We start from the raw sequence: 20126 nt of genomic DNA, 5'->3' as shown, positions 1-20126 counted from the left end.
AATCTTAAATGATTCTATTTTGTAAAAGTTAATAAATTGTTAAATTTTTTTTGAAAATCTTAAATGATTATATTTTGTTAAAGAAAATAAATTGTTAAATTTATTTTCTCAGAATATTGAATAAAGAAATAAATTGTTGAATTTATTTTTTATATGATTCTATCTTTTAAAGAGAAATATATCAGTGGATTTATTTTCTAGTTTGTAAAAGGAAATAAATTGTTAAATTTATTTTCCTATCTTGTACAAGAAAATAAATCAATGAATTTATTTTCCTATTTCGTAGATGGAAATAAATCGTTAGATTTATTTTCCTATTTCATAGAAGGAAATAAATCGTTGAGTTTATTTTTTTTGTTTTATGAAAGGAAATAAATTGGTGGATTTATTTTTCTTGTTTTGAAAAAAAATAATCAATAAATTTATTTTCCTAAGAATCTTGTATGGTTATGATTTTTAAAAAGAAATAAATCGTTGGATTTATTTTCCTATTTTTGAAAAAGGAAATAAACCATAAAATTTAATTTCTTGGTTTGTAAAAGGAAATAAATCAATGGATTTATTTTCTTATTTTGTAAAAAGAAAATAAATCATTGGATTTAGTTTCCTATTTTGTAAAATGAAATAAATCAAAACTTATCGTTTGATTTATTTTCTTGCTTTGTAAAAAGAAATAAATCATTGAATTTGTTTTTTGGGGAATCTCTTATGATTCTTGTTTGTAAAATGAAATAAATCATTGGATTTATTTTCATGATTTAAAAAAGAAAATAAATAGGTGGATTAAATTTATTTTCTTGGAAAGAAATAAATCGTTAAATTTATTTCTTTAAATCTCTATATGTTTGTAAAGTGAGATCTTGAAAGCAAATTTATTCTAGAAATTAAATTCATGTTGTAATAATGGGTTTACCTAATCTACTTTTACAAACAAGAAGGAATAAATATTTTATTACCTTCATTGGTGATATAAAAAAGTATTGATATATATTTGCTAAAATGCAAAGGAGAAGCTATAGAGAAATGTATTCTCTATAAATTCAAAGTTGAAAACTAACTTAATAAAATCATTAAGATGGTAATAAGTGATAATGGTGGTGAATAAATTGAATCATTAATTGTTCACTACTCTGCACAACATGATATTATTCATAAAGTGACACTATCATGGGGTAGCAAAGTTGCATAATTAATTCTTAAAAAGGAAATGATGAACGCAATGCTAAGAAGTTCTGGTTATCACAAAACATGTGGGGAAGCTATTTTTCCAGCTAGTTACCTTTTAGATAAGGTTCTCCGGAAAAGTTTGACAAGACACCATATGAATGTAGAAAATCTTTCTACAATTACTTAAAAATGTGCGGATGTCTTGTAAAGATAATGATCTCATTATCAAAGGAAATGAAAACCCAAATCAGTGGATTATATTGGCTATATAGATTATAGCAAGACATATTGACATCTTATGTATGAATCAAAGAATCCCGAGATTCATATGAACACGATAACGAAATCAAAGAATAACTCATTCTTTGAAAATGTATTCCCTTATATAACTAAGGAAGATGATTGAAGACTATCAACAAAAATAAGTCTAGATGTTCAATGAAAGGTTGAAATGAAGATATTGTCATTATGACAAACCTCTAAAAAGTAATTATGATTGAATTGAGATATCTCAGATATGCTCAAGAGTATAGAAGTATACTCGGATGCCAGTTGAATATCTTATATTCAATATATCAAAGGCACAAGTGAATATGTTTCAGATTGGGAAAAGGAATCATGTCATAGAAATCCTCAAGAAAACAATTATAACCAAATTAAAAATGGAATAAGCATTTGTAGCTCTAGACAAGTCTAGAGAATAAGTTGAATGATTTTTGATTTTCTTGGAGGATATTCTTGAATGACCAAAGTTTATGCCCACAATATTCATATATTGGTAGAGCATAGAACTTTATGTATAATGGTAAGTTGAGATATATACATCACCAACACAATACCATTAGACAATTGATCCCAAATGGAGTTATCACTATTGATTTTGTAAGATCAAAGGATAATATCATAAATTCACTAACCGAAGGGTTAATATTGAGATCAAATTGAGAAAACATCGAAAGGAATGAGACTAAAGCCCATGAAATGAAAGGCTTTATGTGAAGGAAAACTTTACCTTGTTGACTGGAGATTCCAAGATCTTGGTTCAAAGGGACAACCTAATTGCATAAACTATGAACGATCACTGTGGGGATTTATTATCCCAAGTCCGTTCCTATGATGTAAACAAATATCAAATTGGTATAGGCTAAGCAAAACTTTTAATGACCATTGTGTGCTTCGAAGAGTCGAGCAACATAAGTCACCTATGTGAATGTGAAGTGAGGCCATTTCAAGAAGACTATTAGGCATAGTTCTTTCAAACTCTTGTAGAACCAGGCGATGTCCATGGCTTTAAGGACTTACCCATGAGAACTAAAATTCTTGTCAGAGGGGTAGTTGTGTGAAGTATACCATCTTTTACACAAACGGTAGAGTAATTTAAGGATATCACGTCCACTAGCCAGCTAATAAACTAAATATGCTGTCACAAGGGAAGTTTCAAAGGAGGACACCTACCTATCCTATGCAATTATCGATCATAGAGTCTATTACCATATCAAGTCAAAATGATTTTGATAAAATGATCAATTTCATTCACGTGGGGGATTGTTGGAAAAAAATATAATTTTGGAGTTTTGAATGAGAAATTTACCCAAACGTCGTTGTGGAAAACGTGGAACCAATTGTTGGTTCATAAATGTACAGACGAGCACGACGTGGGTAACAAAAATGTTCGAACCGGTCTAACTCTTTGTGGCCTTACGGATATTTTAACCCAAAGGTGAAATAATTTTTCTCAAATAGAACATATCTTTTCAAAATCTGTTTTGAAATTAAAAGGATGAATATTAAAAATGTTCCTTTAATCAAAACAATAATTTTGGAAATTTCTTAATTGCTTGATTTTCATAATGCTTCATTAGGTCAAAAAATTTCCAATTGTTCACAATGTGAACTCCCTATAAATACCTTGTTAACCTACTAGGTTAAACACGATGAAAAACAACTCAAAAACCAATTCAAAGGAATTATTTTTTCTAGTTTTTGGTGATAGGCGAAGACAAGGAATAGTTCGTGATCTCGGCAGCTGTGCTACTGTGCGCTGATCATCTCGTTGTTGTATCTTGGGAGACAGATGACCAAAGATCTCAAGCACCAAAGAGTGACCGAAAATGTCTTAAGAAAACTGCAGAGTTGCATGCCTCAACTCGGTTCCAATCGTTGATTCTATACTCGTTTTGATTATTAAATAGAATAAATTTTCTATGTTATTCATCGTTTTGTTTTATTCTTGTTTCATGTACACGAATTTTGCGATGAGATCCTACCGAGGTGTAGATCGTCCTTTGCCTCAATTTGATGAATCATCATGGAAAAAATTCATGAATATATTTGTTGGTTGTATTTGGTTTTATCGCTACATACCAATTATTTGGTATTGCATGCGTTGAAGGTGGCATGACACTTTGATACAAATTAATGTACTTTATTCATTTTGTTTTAATTATTATTTCGTTGTATCGTCTCGGATTGTAATACCTATAACACCACCTCCTTTGCCGCGGCTGCCATTACCTTTTCCACCTCTGCCACTTCCACCTTTGCCGTCCATTTCCGAAAGTTATAGCTTTCTTAGACGACTTGGCTATCAAAATGAAGTTTCAAGACTGCGATGTGAGTCAGGAAGTTAGAAACGTTTCGATATTTATAGTAGCAAATGGGTGGATAGTCAAAAGGTCAAACTCAGATTTTAATTAATTTAGTTTAAGTTTAATTGATTAATGTATCATTTATTATTATTATTTAATTAAATTAATCATGCAGTTTGCATAGATTAATGGAGCGTCACTCAACAATAATCCAGTGATTTTGACCAACTTTGAAACTACAAATTTCATGCATTTTCTTCTTTACGTCTGCCTGACCAGGGGCCACTAGTATAAAAAAACCCCTTTAATGACGCGCATTGCGCATCATCTATGGGTGCGGATGACACACATTTGCCTGTCGTTGAAGCCACCGACATGAATTTAAGATGACGCGCAACTGTGCGTCATAAATTTATGACGCACATTTATGACACGCATTTATGACGCGCATTTATGATGCACATTTATGGCGCTCATTGCTCATCATTGAAGCCCCCGTCATAAATGAAGACGACACACATTTGTGTGTCATAAATTTATGACACGAATTTATGACTTACATTGCGTGTCATTGAAGCACACGTTATTAGAAAAGATGACACACATTCGTGTGTCGTGATTGTATGTCGTAAATTATATATATATATATATATTGTAGATTGACAAATAATCAAACTAAATCACATTTAATGCCTTATAATACTAAAATATATATATCATATTATATATAAGCAATCCATTTGCGTACAATATATTAACATTAAGTTATCAAAAATATTGTAATCATATGTCGATACAAAATATCACGGCATAATAAAGTTTTCCACATAAGATACATCAAATAAGATAACGATGTTTAGAGATGCATCGTTATTGGTGATTCTGAAGAGACAACATAAGGATCTGCAATATAACATAGTCCATGAAGGCTCTTACTTGGCCTTTGAGATGTCATAGAATGAAGCAAGTGTCTTCCTGGATTTTATACAAAGTTCCTGGAAACATGAGACGTTTTCTTTATAATTAGTTATGCAACCTCGAATATAGAGTTCAAAACATTCTCTTTCAAGGACATAAACTTGTTTATACCTCGATTGCAGAAGCCAAACGTAGAACTGTAGCTTCACCCCATGGACGACCCATTAGTTGTAAACCTATGGGAAGTCCTTGTTTGTCAACTTGGAATAAGTATAAGAAGAAAGAAAATGAGCCACAAGTTCTGACGGTTTTATTACAACAGTTTTGGGTATTCTTTACGGTAGAACATTATCAACTCCACCCTTTTAGCCGGTTTATGTTTCCAGGTCCATAGAGAACATAAAGTTTAATTAGTTTGGAAAAAGAAACCCAAGCTATAGAGTTACCAGGGGTAGTTTGAACTTGACTCAATTATGCAGCAAGCCATAAATGAATCTAACAAAATGTATAATTGAATTTGGGACCTCAAGTAAGAAGGAATATCTCACACAAAAGTCACCTTCACAACCGCTCCAGCAAAAGAAAATGAGCATATACTTTCCAGCCGCTCTAGGAGTATATCTCACACAAATGTCACATTCACAACCGCTCCAGCAAAAGAAAATGAGCATATACTTGAAACTAAAAGGATGCATCCTTTCCAACCATTTGAGAAACCCTAGTAAGGGAGCTCTATATTCACATTTTTGTTATTAGCAATTTATTACTCAATTGATGAATTCAAATTTTAACTACAAGCTAAACTCTAGTAAGCATGTCCTACAAACATATCTACAATGAAAATAGACCAATCTATTCTATCTTTATTGAAAAATAAACCAAAAATGTTAAAATAAAGACCACAAAACCTACATCATGCCATTATCCTGAAAGAAAACATGCAAGAACAAATGCTACAGGAAGATTATGAATTTAGTAATTGAAAGAAAAAAGAAGGCAAAAGATGATGTAGCTCTTCATCATCCTCAAAATCTTCTTCATCAGCATCCTGCATCAGGTTATGAAAAAAATTAAAGGAAGCATAAGATGATCATAAATGGTATAAAACAAAACCGATGGAAGAATCCAAAGGAAATAAAGTTACATTATTGAAATATGTGAGGGGATTGGGCCATAAATCATCCTTGATAATCTCTGCTACCTGTAGTGTTTATCAAGTGAAAGCTTAGGCCAGGCGCCAACTCTTTAACAAAATGAGAAAAAAAGAAGGAAAACCTACATTCATACAGCACATGCATAAAGAGTTTACCTCATCATGAATTTCATCCATGTCATCTTTCTGCTGAGCATCAGAAAACCAGGTAAAGAAGTTGCATTCATGTCTAATAAATTTAGTATAATATAGAGATGGTGGTTAAGTGAAAGAGGCAAAATCAAATACAAGACAATATCATAAATGACCCAAGCTTTGCAGTACAACAAATTCCTACCATGTTAGAATTTATAATGCAACTTAATAAACTAAAAGAAACATATAAATGCATACTATTTATAATCACAATACACAATAATACATAATGCATGTGTAATCTTAATTTGTCTGTACTATAAAAGGAAAACTCTATCTGCCAAGGTTTAGCTCTACATAACAAAAGGAAGATGACTCATGAAATAACTAAGATTCTTATAAGATGCTAAGCTGAAATTCAATAAAATTATTGAGAGAAAAAATGAAGTGACTACATTACACAACAGAGAAATTAATCTCAGGTTTTATGTGACTAAAGTCCTCAGGCTGGGGAGAAATTTGATTGACAAATATGATAGCAAACCTTTCTTCAGCAAACTGTCGCTTGTTTCCTTTCTTCTCATGGTCAACTCCATTTGGCAAGTCCTTGACATTTAGAAAACTAATTTAACATGATAACCAAAGGAAATAAATAACATGAGTAGACATGACAAGAGAAGAAACCCTTACCATGCCTTCTTTCCACTTGATTTTGGTAGCAGTAATCTTGGTTCCTTCATCAAGGAAGGTAAAGGTCTTCGTAAGGTTCGCATCTTCAAAGTATGGATTGGGATCGAAGTTCTGAAAAATATAACAAAAGCCAGTCAACAAATTGTGATGACTGATTAGACCATGATTAAATGTAAAATGCAACTTCAATTTCCTACAAAATAAGATAAGAAAAGGAAAATAAATAAACTTACAAATGTAATGGAGTAGCCAGATTTCAAATCTTTAAAATCTTCCACTTCAAGTGAGCTAATATACTTAAATATCTATCAAGCAACAAAAGGTTGAAAATAAGAAGAATGAATAAATAAGAAAGAAATTACCTAGAATTACATATCAGGAAAATCCATAACACTTCTTATAAATGAATGAATAAATAAATTGAACTAAAAATAAATTTTGCAAAGTAATATAAGTGTTGAACCAGTTTCAGTTTGGGAAAGAAGTGATATTAAACCTTCTGATCCTCGTCATTCAAAAGTTCACCAAGAGCAGGATGACTCAAAAATTGTACATAAAAGAACAAATCAACTGAAATCCTTCTTCTCAACATGGAGACAGATTTAAGGGGAAAATCCCTAAATTGATAGGAAATAATAGAAGAGCTTACAACTGTTAACTAGAAATCAAGAATCGACTTAATCTTCTCATTCCGCTTATCATAGATTGGCTTGCGTATTTCATTGTACTTCTGCTCCACTTCTAAAACTTTCTCACTCGCCTCCTCATTAATCTACAAAATACCAAAAAAGGAACACCAATAGGAACACCAAATATAACCATTTACCACTTTCAAATAAGCTCAAAGCAAACATATGCAAATTAAATCACCTCAGCAATTAGACATGATATTCTAAAGTAACCCCGCTAAACAACGTGTTTAATAAATCTTTAGGTTACAATGAAATAGATAACAAAACAGTGAAAAAAGCGGTAATAGAATAAACCTTGAGGAGGGAATTCAGTTTTAAACATGGGTTTTTCTGGATTCTCAGTTTTCTGCAACATCTGTAAAACTAAACATGAAAATCACCATTAAAATTTTGTTAGAGAATAGACTCGTATTTTAAACTGAGTAACAAATATATAGACAAAACAAAGAGGAAACTTACAAAACAAACAAGAAGAAGAATAGGGTCGATTCGTCTGTTTAAAGTTGTAAATACAACTAAACAGAAAACCAAAAAAAAAATCGTACTGATATTATAGAACAAGAGAGTGGGATCATTATGAGGACGAGGTGGAGGGATAGACGGTGGTGCGGTGGAAGAGACAGAGATCATCGAGTTCATCAGAGGCGGAAATGGGCGGCAGAGGCTAGGGATTCAAACTCGGGCCTAACAAGAAGAAGAGAATCGAGATGAAAAGCATGAGAGAAAAGGAGAGAATGAAAGGAGTGGAAAACATTAGGCAGGGGAAGAAGCGGGGAAGGATGAAAATAATGGGGGAAATTAGAATACGACTCCTAAAGATGACACACAATTAAAAAGTATACTTCGTGTTTTTGCAAATTTTATGGATTATGACTATTAAATATGACACACATTATTGTAAGTCATAAATCGTTCAGATTTTAAAAAACATGACATTTATTTTATGACACACATGTTTTGCAAGTCATAAATTAGCGTGTGTCATCGTTCGTGTGTCATTAAAGGTATATTTTCTTGTAGTGGGCGGAGTTCCCTAAGGCCCCGAAGTGGCTCGACCCCTATAAAAAAAATTATGTTCGATATATTTTAATCTAATAGTATTTTGTTTAATGTAAAACTAAGTATTTAAATTAAGAAATATAAGAATTTATTAGATATTTAATCAAGTAGGGGGCGAACTAAAGAATGATAATCAAATACCAACAACCGGTTTGTCTAGCGGGATGAGGCACTAGATCCCTTAAGTAAGGCCAGGGGTTCAAATCTTGGTGATTGCGAATAGAACAAACTGGGTTAGGAGGGTTATCTCGCCTATGTAGTATCTGATCCGAATTAGTCGACCAATAGATTTGAAACCGGTGGTTATACAAAAAAAAAAAGAAATGATAATTCAATGTTCTCAATTTTTTTTGTCTAATAACAATTTGGTTCATTATAAATTTAATTATTAGACAAATCAAACATTGTTTTCTGAATTGTAAGTTTAAATACCTAGTAAGTCATTGTATTTTTTATTAAAAATTTAATATTTCGACCCCTGTATATATCTAATCCTGGCTCCGCCCTGTATGCCTCTATGAAAACTAAACATTTTTAATAATATTTTTATGTATTAGTTTATTCACTTCCCATTGAATTTAAACAATTTTAATTCACAATTTTGTCGTTTGAAATATTTTTAAAAACACATAAATTACTCATTTTTAATTTTAATAGTTCAAATATTGATCGATTTAATTGTTTTAAAATTATGATTGATGATATTAATACGCAAATTACATAGAAAAAAAAACTAGTGCTGAAGTTTATCTCTTTAGCAAATTTCAGGAACAATGTTCCATGAATTTATTGAATTTTTCATTGTTTTAAAACATGCATTCATTTTCCATTCTCTTATGCACTTCTACATTTACTATGCCAATACCAACCCTTGTTAATATAAAATTTAATTATAAATTATATTATTTTATAGAATAATTATCAATTTTTTTAAAATAATAATTATATATTTTTGATTTATATTATTAAAGAACCCAAGAAACAATGAAAATACTATTTATTTTGCTCTATTTCATAAAGCTGCAATACATCATTTTATAACACTCAAGTCTGAAACTGTCAGATCTAACAGCCTAACAGCTGAACTAACAACTTAACAACCCTAGGTTTAGCTCAGATACATCAGAATGCACACTACACATGTGAACCTTAGCACACACCATGCACATTATCTTTCAACGTTTTCCCTACTTCTTCTCCTTTCTTCAGCAGACAAACGTTCACCCTCTCACGAAACATTGTAAAAGCTGCTTTGGATAATGATTTCTTTAGCCCATCTGCAACTTGATGAGCAGCAGGGACATAGCTAATTCATAACTGATTTCCAACAATTTTTTCCCTCACAAAATTAACATCTAAATCCACATGCTTGGAATAAGCATGATGAACTGAATTTGTGCTCAACACAATTACATTGGTATTGTCGCGCCAGATGATGGGCTTCTCATGCCAAACCACTCCAAGATCGGTCAAACACGCATCAACCCAAGCAACTTCTGGAGCAGCATCAACTAAGCTACTGTATTCCTCCTCAATGGTTGACCTCAAGACAACCTTCTGCTCATTCCACGACACCATATTATCACCAACCAGCACACAATGGCCTGATATGGACCTTCGATCATCAGAACAACCACCCTAATTTGCATTAGCACACGCCACCACACGCAATGCCGCCTTAGACAGAGAAAAACCCAACCCATACTCCGCAGTTCTAGACATGTATTGCAAGATTCGTTTGGTAGCCAACAAATGACACTCAGGTGGCTCATGCATGAATTGAGCTACCTTGCTCACACTGTAGATGATATCTGATATCGTGTGGCAGACATACGACAACGCTTTGACCATGCTTCGAAATTCTTGAGCATTTTCTAGCAGTTTTCCGTCATCGCGACTAAGCTTGTTATTGAGAATCATAGGAGTGATGGTCAGTGTAGCCTCCGACATACTTGTCCTCCTCAATGGTTGACCTCAAGACAACCTTCTGCTCATTCCACGACACCATATTATCACCAACCAGCACACAATGGCCTGATATGGACCTTCGATCATCAGAACAACCACCCTAATTTGCATTAGCACACGCCACCACACGCAATGCCGCCTTAGACAGAGAAAAACCCAACCCATACTCCGCAGTTCTAGACATGTATTGCAAGATTCGTTTGGTAGCCAACAAATGACACTCAGGTGGCTCATGCATGAATTGAGCTACCTTGCTCACACTGTAGATGATATCTGATATCGTGTGGCAGACATACGACAACGCTTTGACCATGCTTCGAAATTCTTGAGCATTTTCTAGCAGTTTTCCGTCATCGCGACTAAGCTTGTTATTGAGAATCATAGGAGTGATGGTCAGTGTAGCCTCCGACATACTTGTCCTCTCCAACAGCTCTAAAATAAATTTCTTCTGAGTTAGAACCAAAGAATCATCACAACGTTGAACCTCAATTCCTAAAAAATAGTGCAGATCACCGAGATCCTTCAACAAAAAAATATCACGGAGAAAACGAACCACTCATCCAATCTCAACAACTGACTGCCTCGTAGCAATGATGTCATCTACATAGACAAGAACATATCTATACACCCCTTGAGAATGAGAAATAAAAAACGATGCATCAACCTTCGATGAATAAAACCCTATTTGCATGAGACTATCATTCAACATGGTATGCCAATTCCTTGGTGCTTGACGTAGCCCGTGAAGAGCTTTCTTTAGCTTACAAACGAGCTTGGTGTCATCCGTAGCAAATTGTTCGAACCCAGGTAGTTGTTGTATGAAAATGTCCTCATTCAAATCGCCACATAAGAAAGCGTTGTTAACATCCACTTGTCTCAGAGACCATTTGTTTGTGATAGAAAGGGATAAAATAACATTCGAGGTCAAAGTCTTGACCGGCACTTGTGAAAAACCCTTTGCAACAAGATGTGTTTGTAATGATGAACTGTGCCATCGGGATTTTGCTTCAAATTGAATAATTATTTGCAGCCAACTACTGTCTGTCCAGCTGGTAATGGTAGCAATGACCATGTACCGTTTCGTTGTAGAGCAGCTAATTCATCTTGAACAACAACTTCCCAGTTACTAGACTTCATGTCCTGATGAACATCAGCAGGTATAGTGGTATCTACTCACTAACAAATACCCTTGGCTTGAAGATGGTATTGATGATAGGTAAATTATTATTACCACTAAACTCTTTAACAAGAGGCTGACTAGATCCATTACTATTACCATCACTGGTGACTGGAGCAACAATTTGAGAGGGGACATCAGCGGACATAGCAGGAAGACCAACTTCATTGCCCAAACAAGAACTTGCAGTCGTAGAACCATGATCAACTTCACCTGAAACAACAACCGCCTGTGATGGGTCACTAGTAGTTGTCTACGACGGTACGACCACTTGAGGACACACCTTGCGGTTCTCATCAATAATTTCAAGTACTGTTGATCATGGAGAGAGCGGAGCACAACGATCTACAAACCATTTTTTTTTCTGCAAAAGGAAAGATAAGTTCATCAAATTTGACATACCTACTAATAAAGATACGTCCATTTGGGTCAAGGAACTGGAACCCTCGATGTTGAGGACTATATCCCAAAAAACGTGCAAACTTGATACTGTGGCATCAGTTTGTGTGGTTGAAAATCTTAAAGGTGCGAGAAACACCTACAACCAAACACCTGCTTAACTTTGTAGTCTGGCTTCTTCGCTAACAGTTTCTCAAAGGGAGAAATATTGCCTAACACCTTGGTTGGCAGCCTGTTCACTAGATGAGCAGCTGTGGTGAATGCATATGACCAAAACCGAATTTGAAGAAATGCATGATCCAATAACACCAGTTCTAACTCGATCAAATGCCAATGTTTACTCATTCTGCTCAATAACCCCATTCTGCTAAGAAGTATGAGGACAAGTAACCCTATGAAAAATGTCTGTCTGAGCAGCTGTTCAATAACCCCATTCTGCTCATGAATATGAGGACAAGTAACCCCATGAAAATGCCTGCCTGAGCTAACTCATTCGACCAGTTTCGGTAATCCCCTCCCCAATAACTTTGCATTCCTTTGATTGGTAAGGGAAATTGAGTCTGAACCATACTTTGAAATAACCGAAAAGCAAAAATTTCATGTGACTTGTTCATCAACCAATAGACCCATGTATGCCTCGTACAATCATTCACAAAGGAAATATAATATCGAAAACCAGTCGAGGGCTCAGGTGAGGGCCCCCAAAGATCAGTAAAAATAAGCTGGAAAGGCACATCATAGACTATGGTAGATTTAACAAAAGATAACTTGTGACTTTTACCCAAACAACAAGCAACACAAGTGTGATTCGCATTATTTGGAATGGTAACATCAATGGACTTACATACATATTTCAAAGTGAAAAAGTTGGGTGCCCTAATCTTCTATGCCAAAGATCAAAAGTATAACAAAAAGCATCATCGGAAAGAACCTCTGCCTTATTACAATTACTATCCAATGCAAATGTATAAAGACCACCTCGTTGCTTCCCTCGAAAAAGAATTTTTCCATCACCTCATCGCGAACACAACATCCATCAGCATGAAACTCAAAAAATATGTGATTATCCCTAGCAAGCTTTGACACCGAGAGAAAATTTTAGTGATTTTAGGCACATGTAACAAATCGGTAAGTATAACAAAGCTTGAGATTATAAGCACAACACAGATCGACCAACCATATTCACACTAAGGGAAACTCTATTCCCAACCAAGAGATTACCTAGACCATCATGATCAGTCGGCTGAGCAATATTGAAAGCATCAGGGGTCACGTGATGCGTAGCACCCGAGTTAACAACCCACTGAGTATGAGAAGATGAGGCCATGGTGGCTTGAGGCATTACCCCAACTTGGATTGAAACAACACCATACTTGCTAGCACAACACGTGCAACTATTATTGTCAAGGCTAACATAGTTAACACTACTTGACTCGTCCTTGTATTGTGACCGAGCATTATTCAAAAGAACACCTGCAAAATCATGATCAAATCGATACCAACATCTATCAACTGAGTGACCGGCCTTACCACAGAGATGACATTACAGTCGTGCTTGACCTTTACCACCAGATTGTCCACCACGCACCGAAGATTGATGTTGTTGTTTATGATCACGAGTATTACCAGATCCTATAGAGCTGGTGTGCATTTTTCCCTGAACAACATTGGCATTCATAGGAAATTTCTCAGCCTGAGAATCAAAATCGACCAGCTATGTCTCCGCATCAATCAGCATAGAGTAAATCCGATCAAGAGGAAGTGTAAATAGGCTATTAGTTATCATGGCCATAAACAATTGATACTCTCTTAGCAAGCCCTTCAAAATGCTAATAATGTACTCCACCTATGACACTGGGTTACCATACGACGCAAGAGTGTCTCAAACCTTCTTAATACGAGTGAGATACACACGCATTGAATAATCACCTTTCCTCAATGATTGATGTTTGTAGTGCAGGTTCATCACCGTCGTCGTGGATTTGTTGGCAAAAAACTAAACAATAATACTCCAAACAGCTGTGGCGGACTCAATACCAAAAAATTGAGGCAAAAGATGAGCATTAATCGTGGAAAGAAGCCACGAGGCAATAGCACTGTCTTGTGCCATGAAATCTTCAAACATTTCATTAACAACAGAGGCCCCATTCACCTCAATGACGAGTTCAGGTGGAACCGGCATCGTGCCATTGAGAAGCCTCTCTAGACCGTGACTACGAACCGTGAGAAGTGTCTACTATTTCCAAAGAATGAAGTTCGTCTCATCCAAGACAACATTTACCTTCTTATTTGTAAACATGACGAACAACGATTAGGAACTTCAAGCAAATGAAACAGCTACAAACCACTCAGAGAAAACGCATCAATGACGAATAAGAAACCCCAGAACCCTTAGCGAAAGATACCTTATTAAAGAACCAAGAAACATGGAAAAATATTATTTATTTTTTTATGTTTCATAAAGCTGCAGCAGATCACTTTTATAGCACTCAAGTGCTAAAACTGTCAGATCTAACAGCTGAACTAACAACCTAACAACCCTAGGCTTAGCTCACAAACATCAGAATGCACAATACGCACGTGAACCTTAACACACACCATGCACGTTATTTTTCAACAATATTTTTAACATAATATGTAATAATATTATATGCTATAAAACAATAGAATTTATAATAAGAATAAAATATAGACAAGTAACACGAGAGACGATATTATTTTTCATATGCTTCTATATTATATATTTAAACATAAACAGTGTTTATAAGGTTTCAATTACCAATGATAAAGGTTACAAGAAGATTGAGCAGCTCTACCCCTTTTTTTCCTTTTTTTCCTTTAGAGTTTGTGTGGTTTTCTAAAGATCAATTTTTTTATTTTGTTAAGTCGACGGTGGTATTAATTTTGAAGTTGATTGTCGATCTTCATTTTTTTTGTTCTTTTTAATTTTTTAGTAAGAATAATTTTATCTTTATAGTACGTTTTTCTTTACTTTTATAGTACATTTTTTCATTTTCTTTATGAGTCGTTTGGTCGTTTCTTTTATTTTATGTTTTTTTAGCGTTGAATTTGAGTCACAACGAGTGATCAAGATGACGTTTATTTGTAATCTTGTTGATCTTTCCTGCTATATACCTTTTGATTGGATTTAGATATACGATTTTACATTTATGGATAGTTTCTCATGACATTCGAATCTGATTTGTGATTTTCGACGGTCTTTCAATAGCTTAACCCCCTTTTGTATTTCATTTGCCAATCAAATTTGTTTGTATCTATTTTTAGTTTGAGTCTTTTAATTGGGTTTTTAACCTTTTTCATGTATGATCCATATATGATTTAAAAGTGGCTAGTTTATTATAAGAAAATGGCCAAATTATGTATTTAGTTTAGGATGATAGTTGTAAACACTTATTGTTATTTTGAATATTTTCACTTTTTTATAAGACTAGCCTCTTCTATGAAAAATGTTTAAAAGTTAAAGGGTTATGACATTTACCCAGTCCTAAATCAAAAGATTAAGAATACAGTAGATTAAACTATGGGATATCACAATCTCGGCTAAGATCTACAAACACTTAAGGAATTGTTAAAGAATTTGAAGATTCGCATACTTGATAATAGAAGTGTTCAACAATGGCTACCAAGAAAGTTTAAGGAAGATGAGAGAAAACTTTTGTCCTCTCCTTCCAGTTCGTATAAGGCTAGAAAATGAAGAAATTGGGTGTTTTCCCTATTTTGCTAACTTAATCAATATTAGAAAATCTTCTATTTTCTAAATTATCAAATTAATCATAAAAAAATAGAAATTCCAACAGGGTATAAGCTTGACACCGAGCATGACGTTTCCATCGCAATTTACTATAATTTTTTGGGATAATTAACATGCAAAACTTTCACTTTTATTATATTTTTAGTTTTATCCTTAAACTTTCAATTTCACTTATCAATTCCAATTTAATCAAAAATAAAATTATCATTGAATCCAATTAGGTTAATCAAATTAAGTACACTTACCCTTGATTAAAAATAAGTATTTTAATCATTGAAATGATTTTCTAGTCATTTTCCTTAGAATAATTTCTTATTAAGCTAAGGTGATTACAATGTAGTATCTATTCTAAATACTCTCAACCATTTGATAATGAACATTCAAACACTTGTACTATAGCTGTTGGTGCTTAAACCTGATACTTCTAAGAATAACAACTATTTCTTTAACCATTGAAATAATTTGGTTTGTGCACCTTAAAATAAATATGATTAAGGAAATCAGGGATGTTACACAATGGATTGGTGTTTTTAGGTGATTGAGTTTATTATCCTTTGTCAGCAAAGGGGGCAGACTATCTTTGAATATTGTTTGAAACTTTTATTCTCTTTCTAACTTTGCCCAATATACTAACTTTTTTTCTTTCGACACAAAGTAGTAATAAGATTTGGAAAAATGAAAGCACTAGCTTTCTTACCCAAGCATTTGTGCACTTGCTTAACAATAATTTTACCCAAATTAATAGAACGTGTGACCATAATAGAATGTAAAAGCATTAACCGGGGGAGAGATATCGTTGTGTTGTGACAGTTTGCATGAGCTTATTCTTCATGAAATGGTTCCAAAGCTTTGTGTGTGATTGGAGGCGTTTGCGATTTACAAAGTAACAGATGGTATGTTGGCCGTTCCAAGTCGTGTTCGAAAAGCATAAATCCTCTAAGACTCTATTGTATGTGGCATTGTCGGTGTCTTTTTCAAAGTTTACATGTTGATCTTCAACACCCTACAAATGAAAATACTTATTAATGGTAAACGGTGTGAATCAAATGTATTTACCTTGAATGTAAAATGCATATTGGTCTGGTTTGGAAATATTCGCGTAGAACTCTTTCAACAACGATGCATTCACAGAACCAGGGTGCCTCGCAAACTTGTGCCACTTGTGGGGTTCGACTATATCCATTACGTCTTATCCAAAACCTCCATCTTGTTCATCAGTGAAAATGAACCCCAACTCAAAGAAAAACTTACAGATTTTGAAGTTTTGAAATCTTTACTTTGTCGTGTTGTCAACTAATTGTTGAGGAATATGGGTTTTGGCCTCCGTAGGTCTTGTTCATACCATTTTTGTGTCGGTTTGAGAATGAAATGAAGAAAAGTTGAGAACTTTGTTTGGCTTCAATGGCGTCAACTATGAATGAAAAGTGAGATATGAAAGAGATGAATAAAGAAAACTAAAAGAAATAATGGGAGAGATGGAGTGAGTGGACGGTTAAGAGAAAATGAGTGGATGGGGTAAATAGGTATGTGGGAAAAAGAAAAAGTAACTGCAAATAATAAATGAGATGTGAAAAGACAAATAAAAAAATGGAAATAAAATAAAGTAAATAAAGAGAGAATAAAAATATTTCCCTTTTTTCATTGCTTTGTCTTTTTCCTCCTTCGTAACCGCTCTAACGTACAACTGCAGTACTTGTGGGTCCTTATAAAACAAAACAAAATGTAATTATTAACAAGATAAAATAAAAATAAAAGGAAAGAATAAATTTATTATTTATGCACAATCAGCAAAATTCAATATCGAGGCATTGAAATTTTGTTTTCAGGAAAGCATAATCAAGCATCATGCAAGTAAAGCACCGGTGACCGGGTTTTTAGGATAAAAGAGGGGTGAAATCGGGTTTAGGGTACTTGGATCTAGGGTTTGGGAAATTTTGGTGTTTTTCGACCACCGGAAACGGTGGCCGGCGGCGAGGAAGGTAGCGGCAGACGGCTGCCGCCCGGTGATCGGCTTCCCTCTGGTGAGGGAAGCTAGAGAAAAGCGAGAGAGAGTTTAAACTCTCTCTGTTTAGAGAGAGGAAAGAAAAGAGAGAAATGAGAGTTGGCCCTTCGGGCCAGCCGTTTAGGGCCTTAAAAACCCCTCCCCGAACAACGCCGTTTTGGGGAGGGGTCTGTCTGTAATTAATTAAAAGTTAAACCCTTTCCGCAGCCATCCTAATTTGTAATCCTTATATTTTAGTCACTAAATCAATTTATAATCCTTTTAATTCGGTTCTTTAATTTTAATTTTATTTATTTTAGTCCTTTATATTAAATAATATATTTAGGATAAATAACATATTTAGTCCTTTAATTTTAATAATTAATATTTTAAACCCCGAACAACATATTTCAATTTATTTTAATTTGATATATGAATTTTATATAATTTTAGTTTAGTCACTAAATTAATAAATAAGAAGAATAGCATGTTTAGTCACTCAAATTTTAAATAATTAATTATGAATTAGGTATTTAATTCTATTAAGTTACAATTTAGTCACTAATTTCAATTTTTATTTATTTTAAATATATAGTTTTAATTTTGTTCATTATATGTTAGTTTTATATGTTTTATTTAAATCTTATTACTATTATTATTATTATTTAGCCATAAATATATATATATTTATAATATTTATTTTATTTATTAAAATCTTATTACTATTAACTTATTTTAATCATGTTTTAATATTTATTTATTTTTCAATATTAAGAAATGACAGTCTTAAAATAACTGGATGTCCATTTTCTGATATTTTTAAATAAATAAATTTTATAAATTATATATTAATTGTTTTAATTATTTATTTTTTTATATCGAAGAAAAGAGCTATCTTAAGGTACCTATAAGTCATTTTCTGATATTTCTAAATAAATATTTTATTTATAAATATATATAAATTAATATTTTTTATAATTATAATTTTGAAATAATTAATTATAAATTAAATATATTTTGAATTTTTAAATTTCTAATAATAGAGACAATTTATAATTAAAAAGTATCAATTTTGGACGTTGTAAGGGTGCTAATCCTTCCCTAAACGTAACCGACCACGAATCCCTTTTTATTTCTAAAAAGAATGAATTTTTGGTTAAAACGCAGATCAATTTATCTTTTAACTGATTTTTCTTAAAAAACTCTTTTAAAAGATAATTTTTTAGGTATTCGACCTACCTGACCCAAAAGGCCGATGACGACTCCCAAATTATTTTAAATCATTTATTCACATCACTTTTTCCTCCAAATAAATATTTCGTGCCCGGACGAAAACCGATTACGACAATCAGTACATATGAATCAGTACATATGAAGTTCTCCCAGTAACGGAAATGATGAGTACTATGTGAGTCAGGCGATATATATGTTTTACTATTATGTATTATAATTTAATCTTTCCTTTCCAATTTTTTCACCATTACATCTCAGGACAACGACTCATGTTGGAGTACAGCAAGTACTAATCTATATATACGGTAAAGATAATAACATTTGTTATGTTACGTTTAAATTTGCAAAAAAAAAAACTAGTTATACAATTTGTTAACCAACCGGTAAACAAGCATTCAGTTAGATATTAAACATTCAATATATACATATAAAATTAGTTGTCAATTTAGGTCACTGATATAACCCCACATCCTATATTTGAATTGTCAGTCCATTACCACATCATTTAATTTGAAATAGTACTCAAATTTTATAATATATAAATTAGGCAACGCCTTACCACGTTGTCTATACTCCCATTAATTCTGCTTGCATCCTCCGTATGATACGAACACCACAATAATTTATGTAGAATATAATATATTGTCAATGTTGATTCATTCCACTCTATCAAATATTACACAAATTGTCCCGACCATCTTTCGGTTGAACCCGAAATTGGACTACGACTTGAAATAATGGGTTAGAGTCGCCACCGATCATTTTAAAAATATTTAGGTTGATCGGACACCGTCTTACCTGGTATGCGTTTTACCATAAATGTGTCGGGTTCAGGAGTTGGTTACAGCCAAGGAAGGATTAGCACCCTTGTACTGCCCTTTCGGTACCAATTAATTTGTCGGTTGTCTTAATTGCGAAAATTAACATTTAAATCGAAATTTAAAAATTCAATTCAAACTAATTACCTTTGATCGATTGAAAATATACCTAAAAAGTTGAAAATGTTAGATAAGAAATAATAAATAAATATTAAATAATTCAATATATATATATAATATTAAATGAATAAAAGGAAAAAATAAAAAAAATGTTAAATTCTAGAAGTAACAAAATAAAATAAAAATAATAAGAAGTAAAAAACATAAAATAAATAATAATAAAAAATGCTAAAATAAAAAAATAAAACCAACTTTT

At 33.0% G+C, this 20126-nt stretch overlaps 1 protein-coding gene across 1 annotated transcript; it reads right to left on the bottom strand.

Annotated features, from left to right (window-relative positions):
- Positions 1-5637: 5637 nt before the first annotated feature.
- On the bottom strand, positions 5638-10352 carry LOC120155960 (NAP1-related protein 2-like). The gene is made up of 10 exons (XM_039167410.1): positions 10097-10352; positions 9816-10006; positions 7329-7423; positions 7148-7268; positions 6885-6956; positions 6652-6762; positions 6506-6567; positions 5983-6043; positions 5818-5874; positions 5638-5721 (listed from the first exon to the last, which is right to left on the bottom strand). Exons 1-10 carry the CDS (start codon positions 10350-10352, stop codon positions 5638-5640), a joined length of 1110 nt encoding a protein of 369 aa, XP_039023341.1.
- Between the last annotated feature and the right edge of the window lie 9774 nt (positions 10353-20126).

Source organism: Hibiscus syriacus, unplaced genomic scaffold (assembly GCF_006381635.1).
Source record: "Hibiscus syriacus cultivar Baekdansim isolate YM2019G1 unplaced genomic scaffold, ASM638163v2 tig00111210_pilon, whole genome shotgun sequence".
NCBI classification, from domain to species: domain Eukaryota; kingdom Viridiplantae; phylum Streptophyta; class Magnoliopsida; order Malvales; family Malvaceae; genus Hibiscus; species Hibiscus syriacus.
The sequence above is the reverse complement of the archived record's forward strand: the minus strand, read 5'-3'. Positions and strand labels throughout refer to the sequence as shown.

Bases quoted from the DNA above. Each gene is read 5' to 3' on its own strand.
- LOC120155960 (XM_039167410.1), bottom strand. From the start codon at position 10,352: ATGTCGGAGGCTACACTGACCATCACTCCTATGATTCTCAATAACAAG. The intron at 7,269-7,328 runs GTCGATTCTTGA...CTATCAATTTAG, and splicing joins AAGCGGAATGAGAAGATTAA to GGATTTTCCCCTTAAATCTG. The intron at 5,722-5,817 runs GTAACTTTATTT...AACCTGATGCAG, and splicing joins CCCTCACATATTTCAATAAT to GATGCTGATGAAGAAGATTT.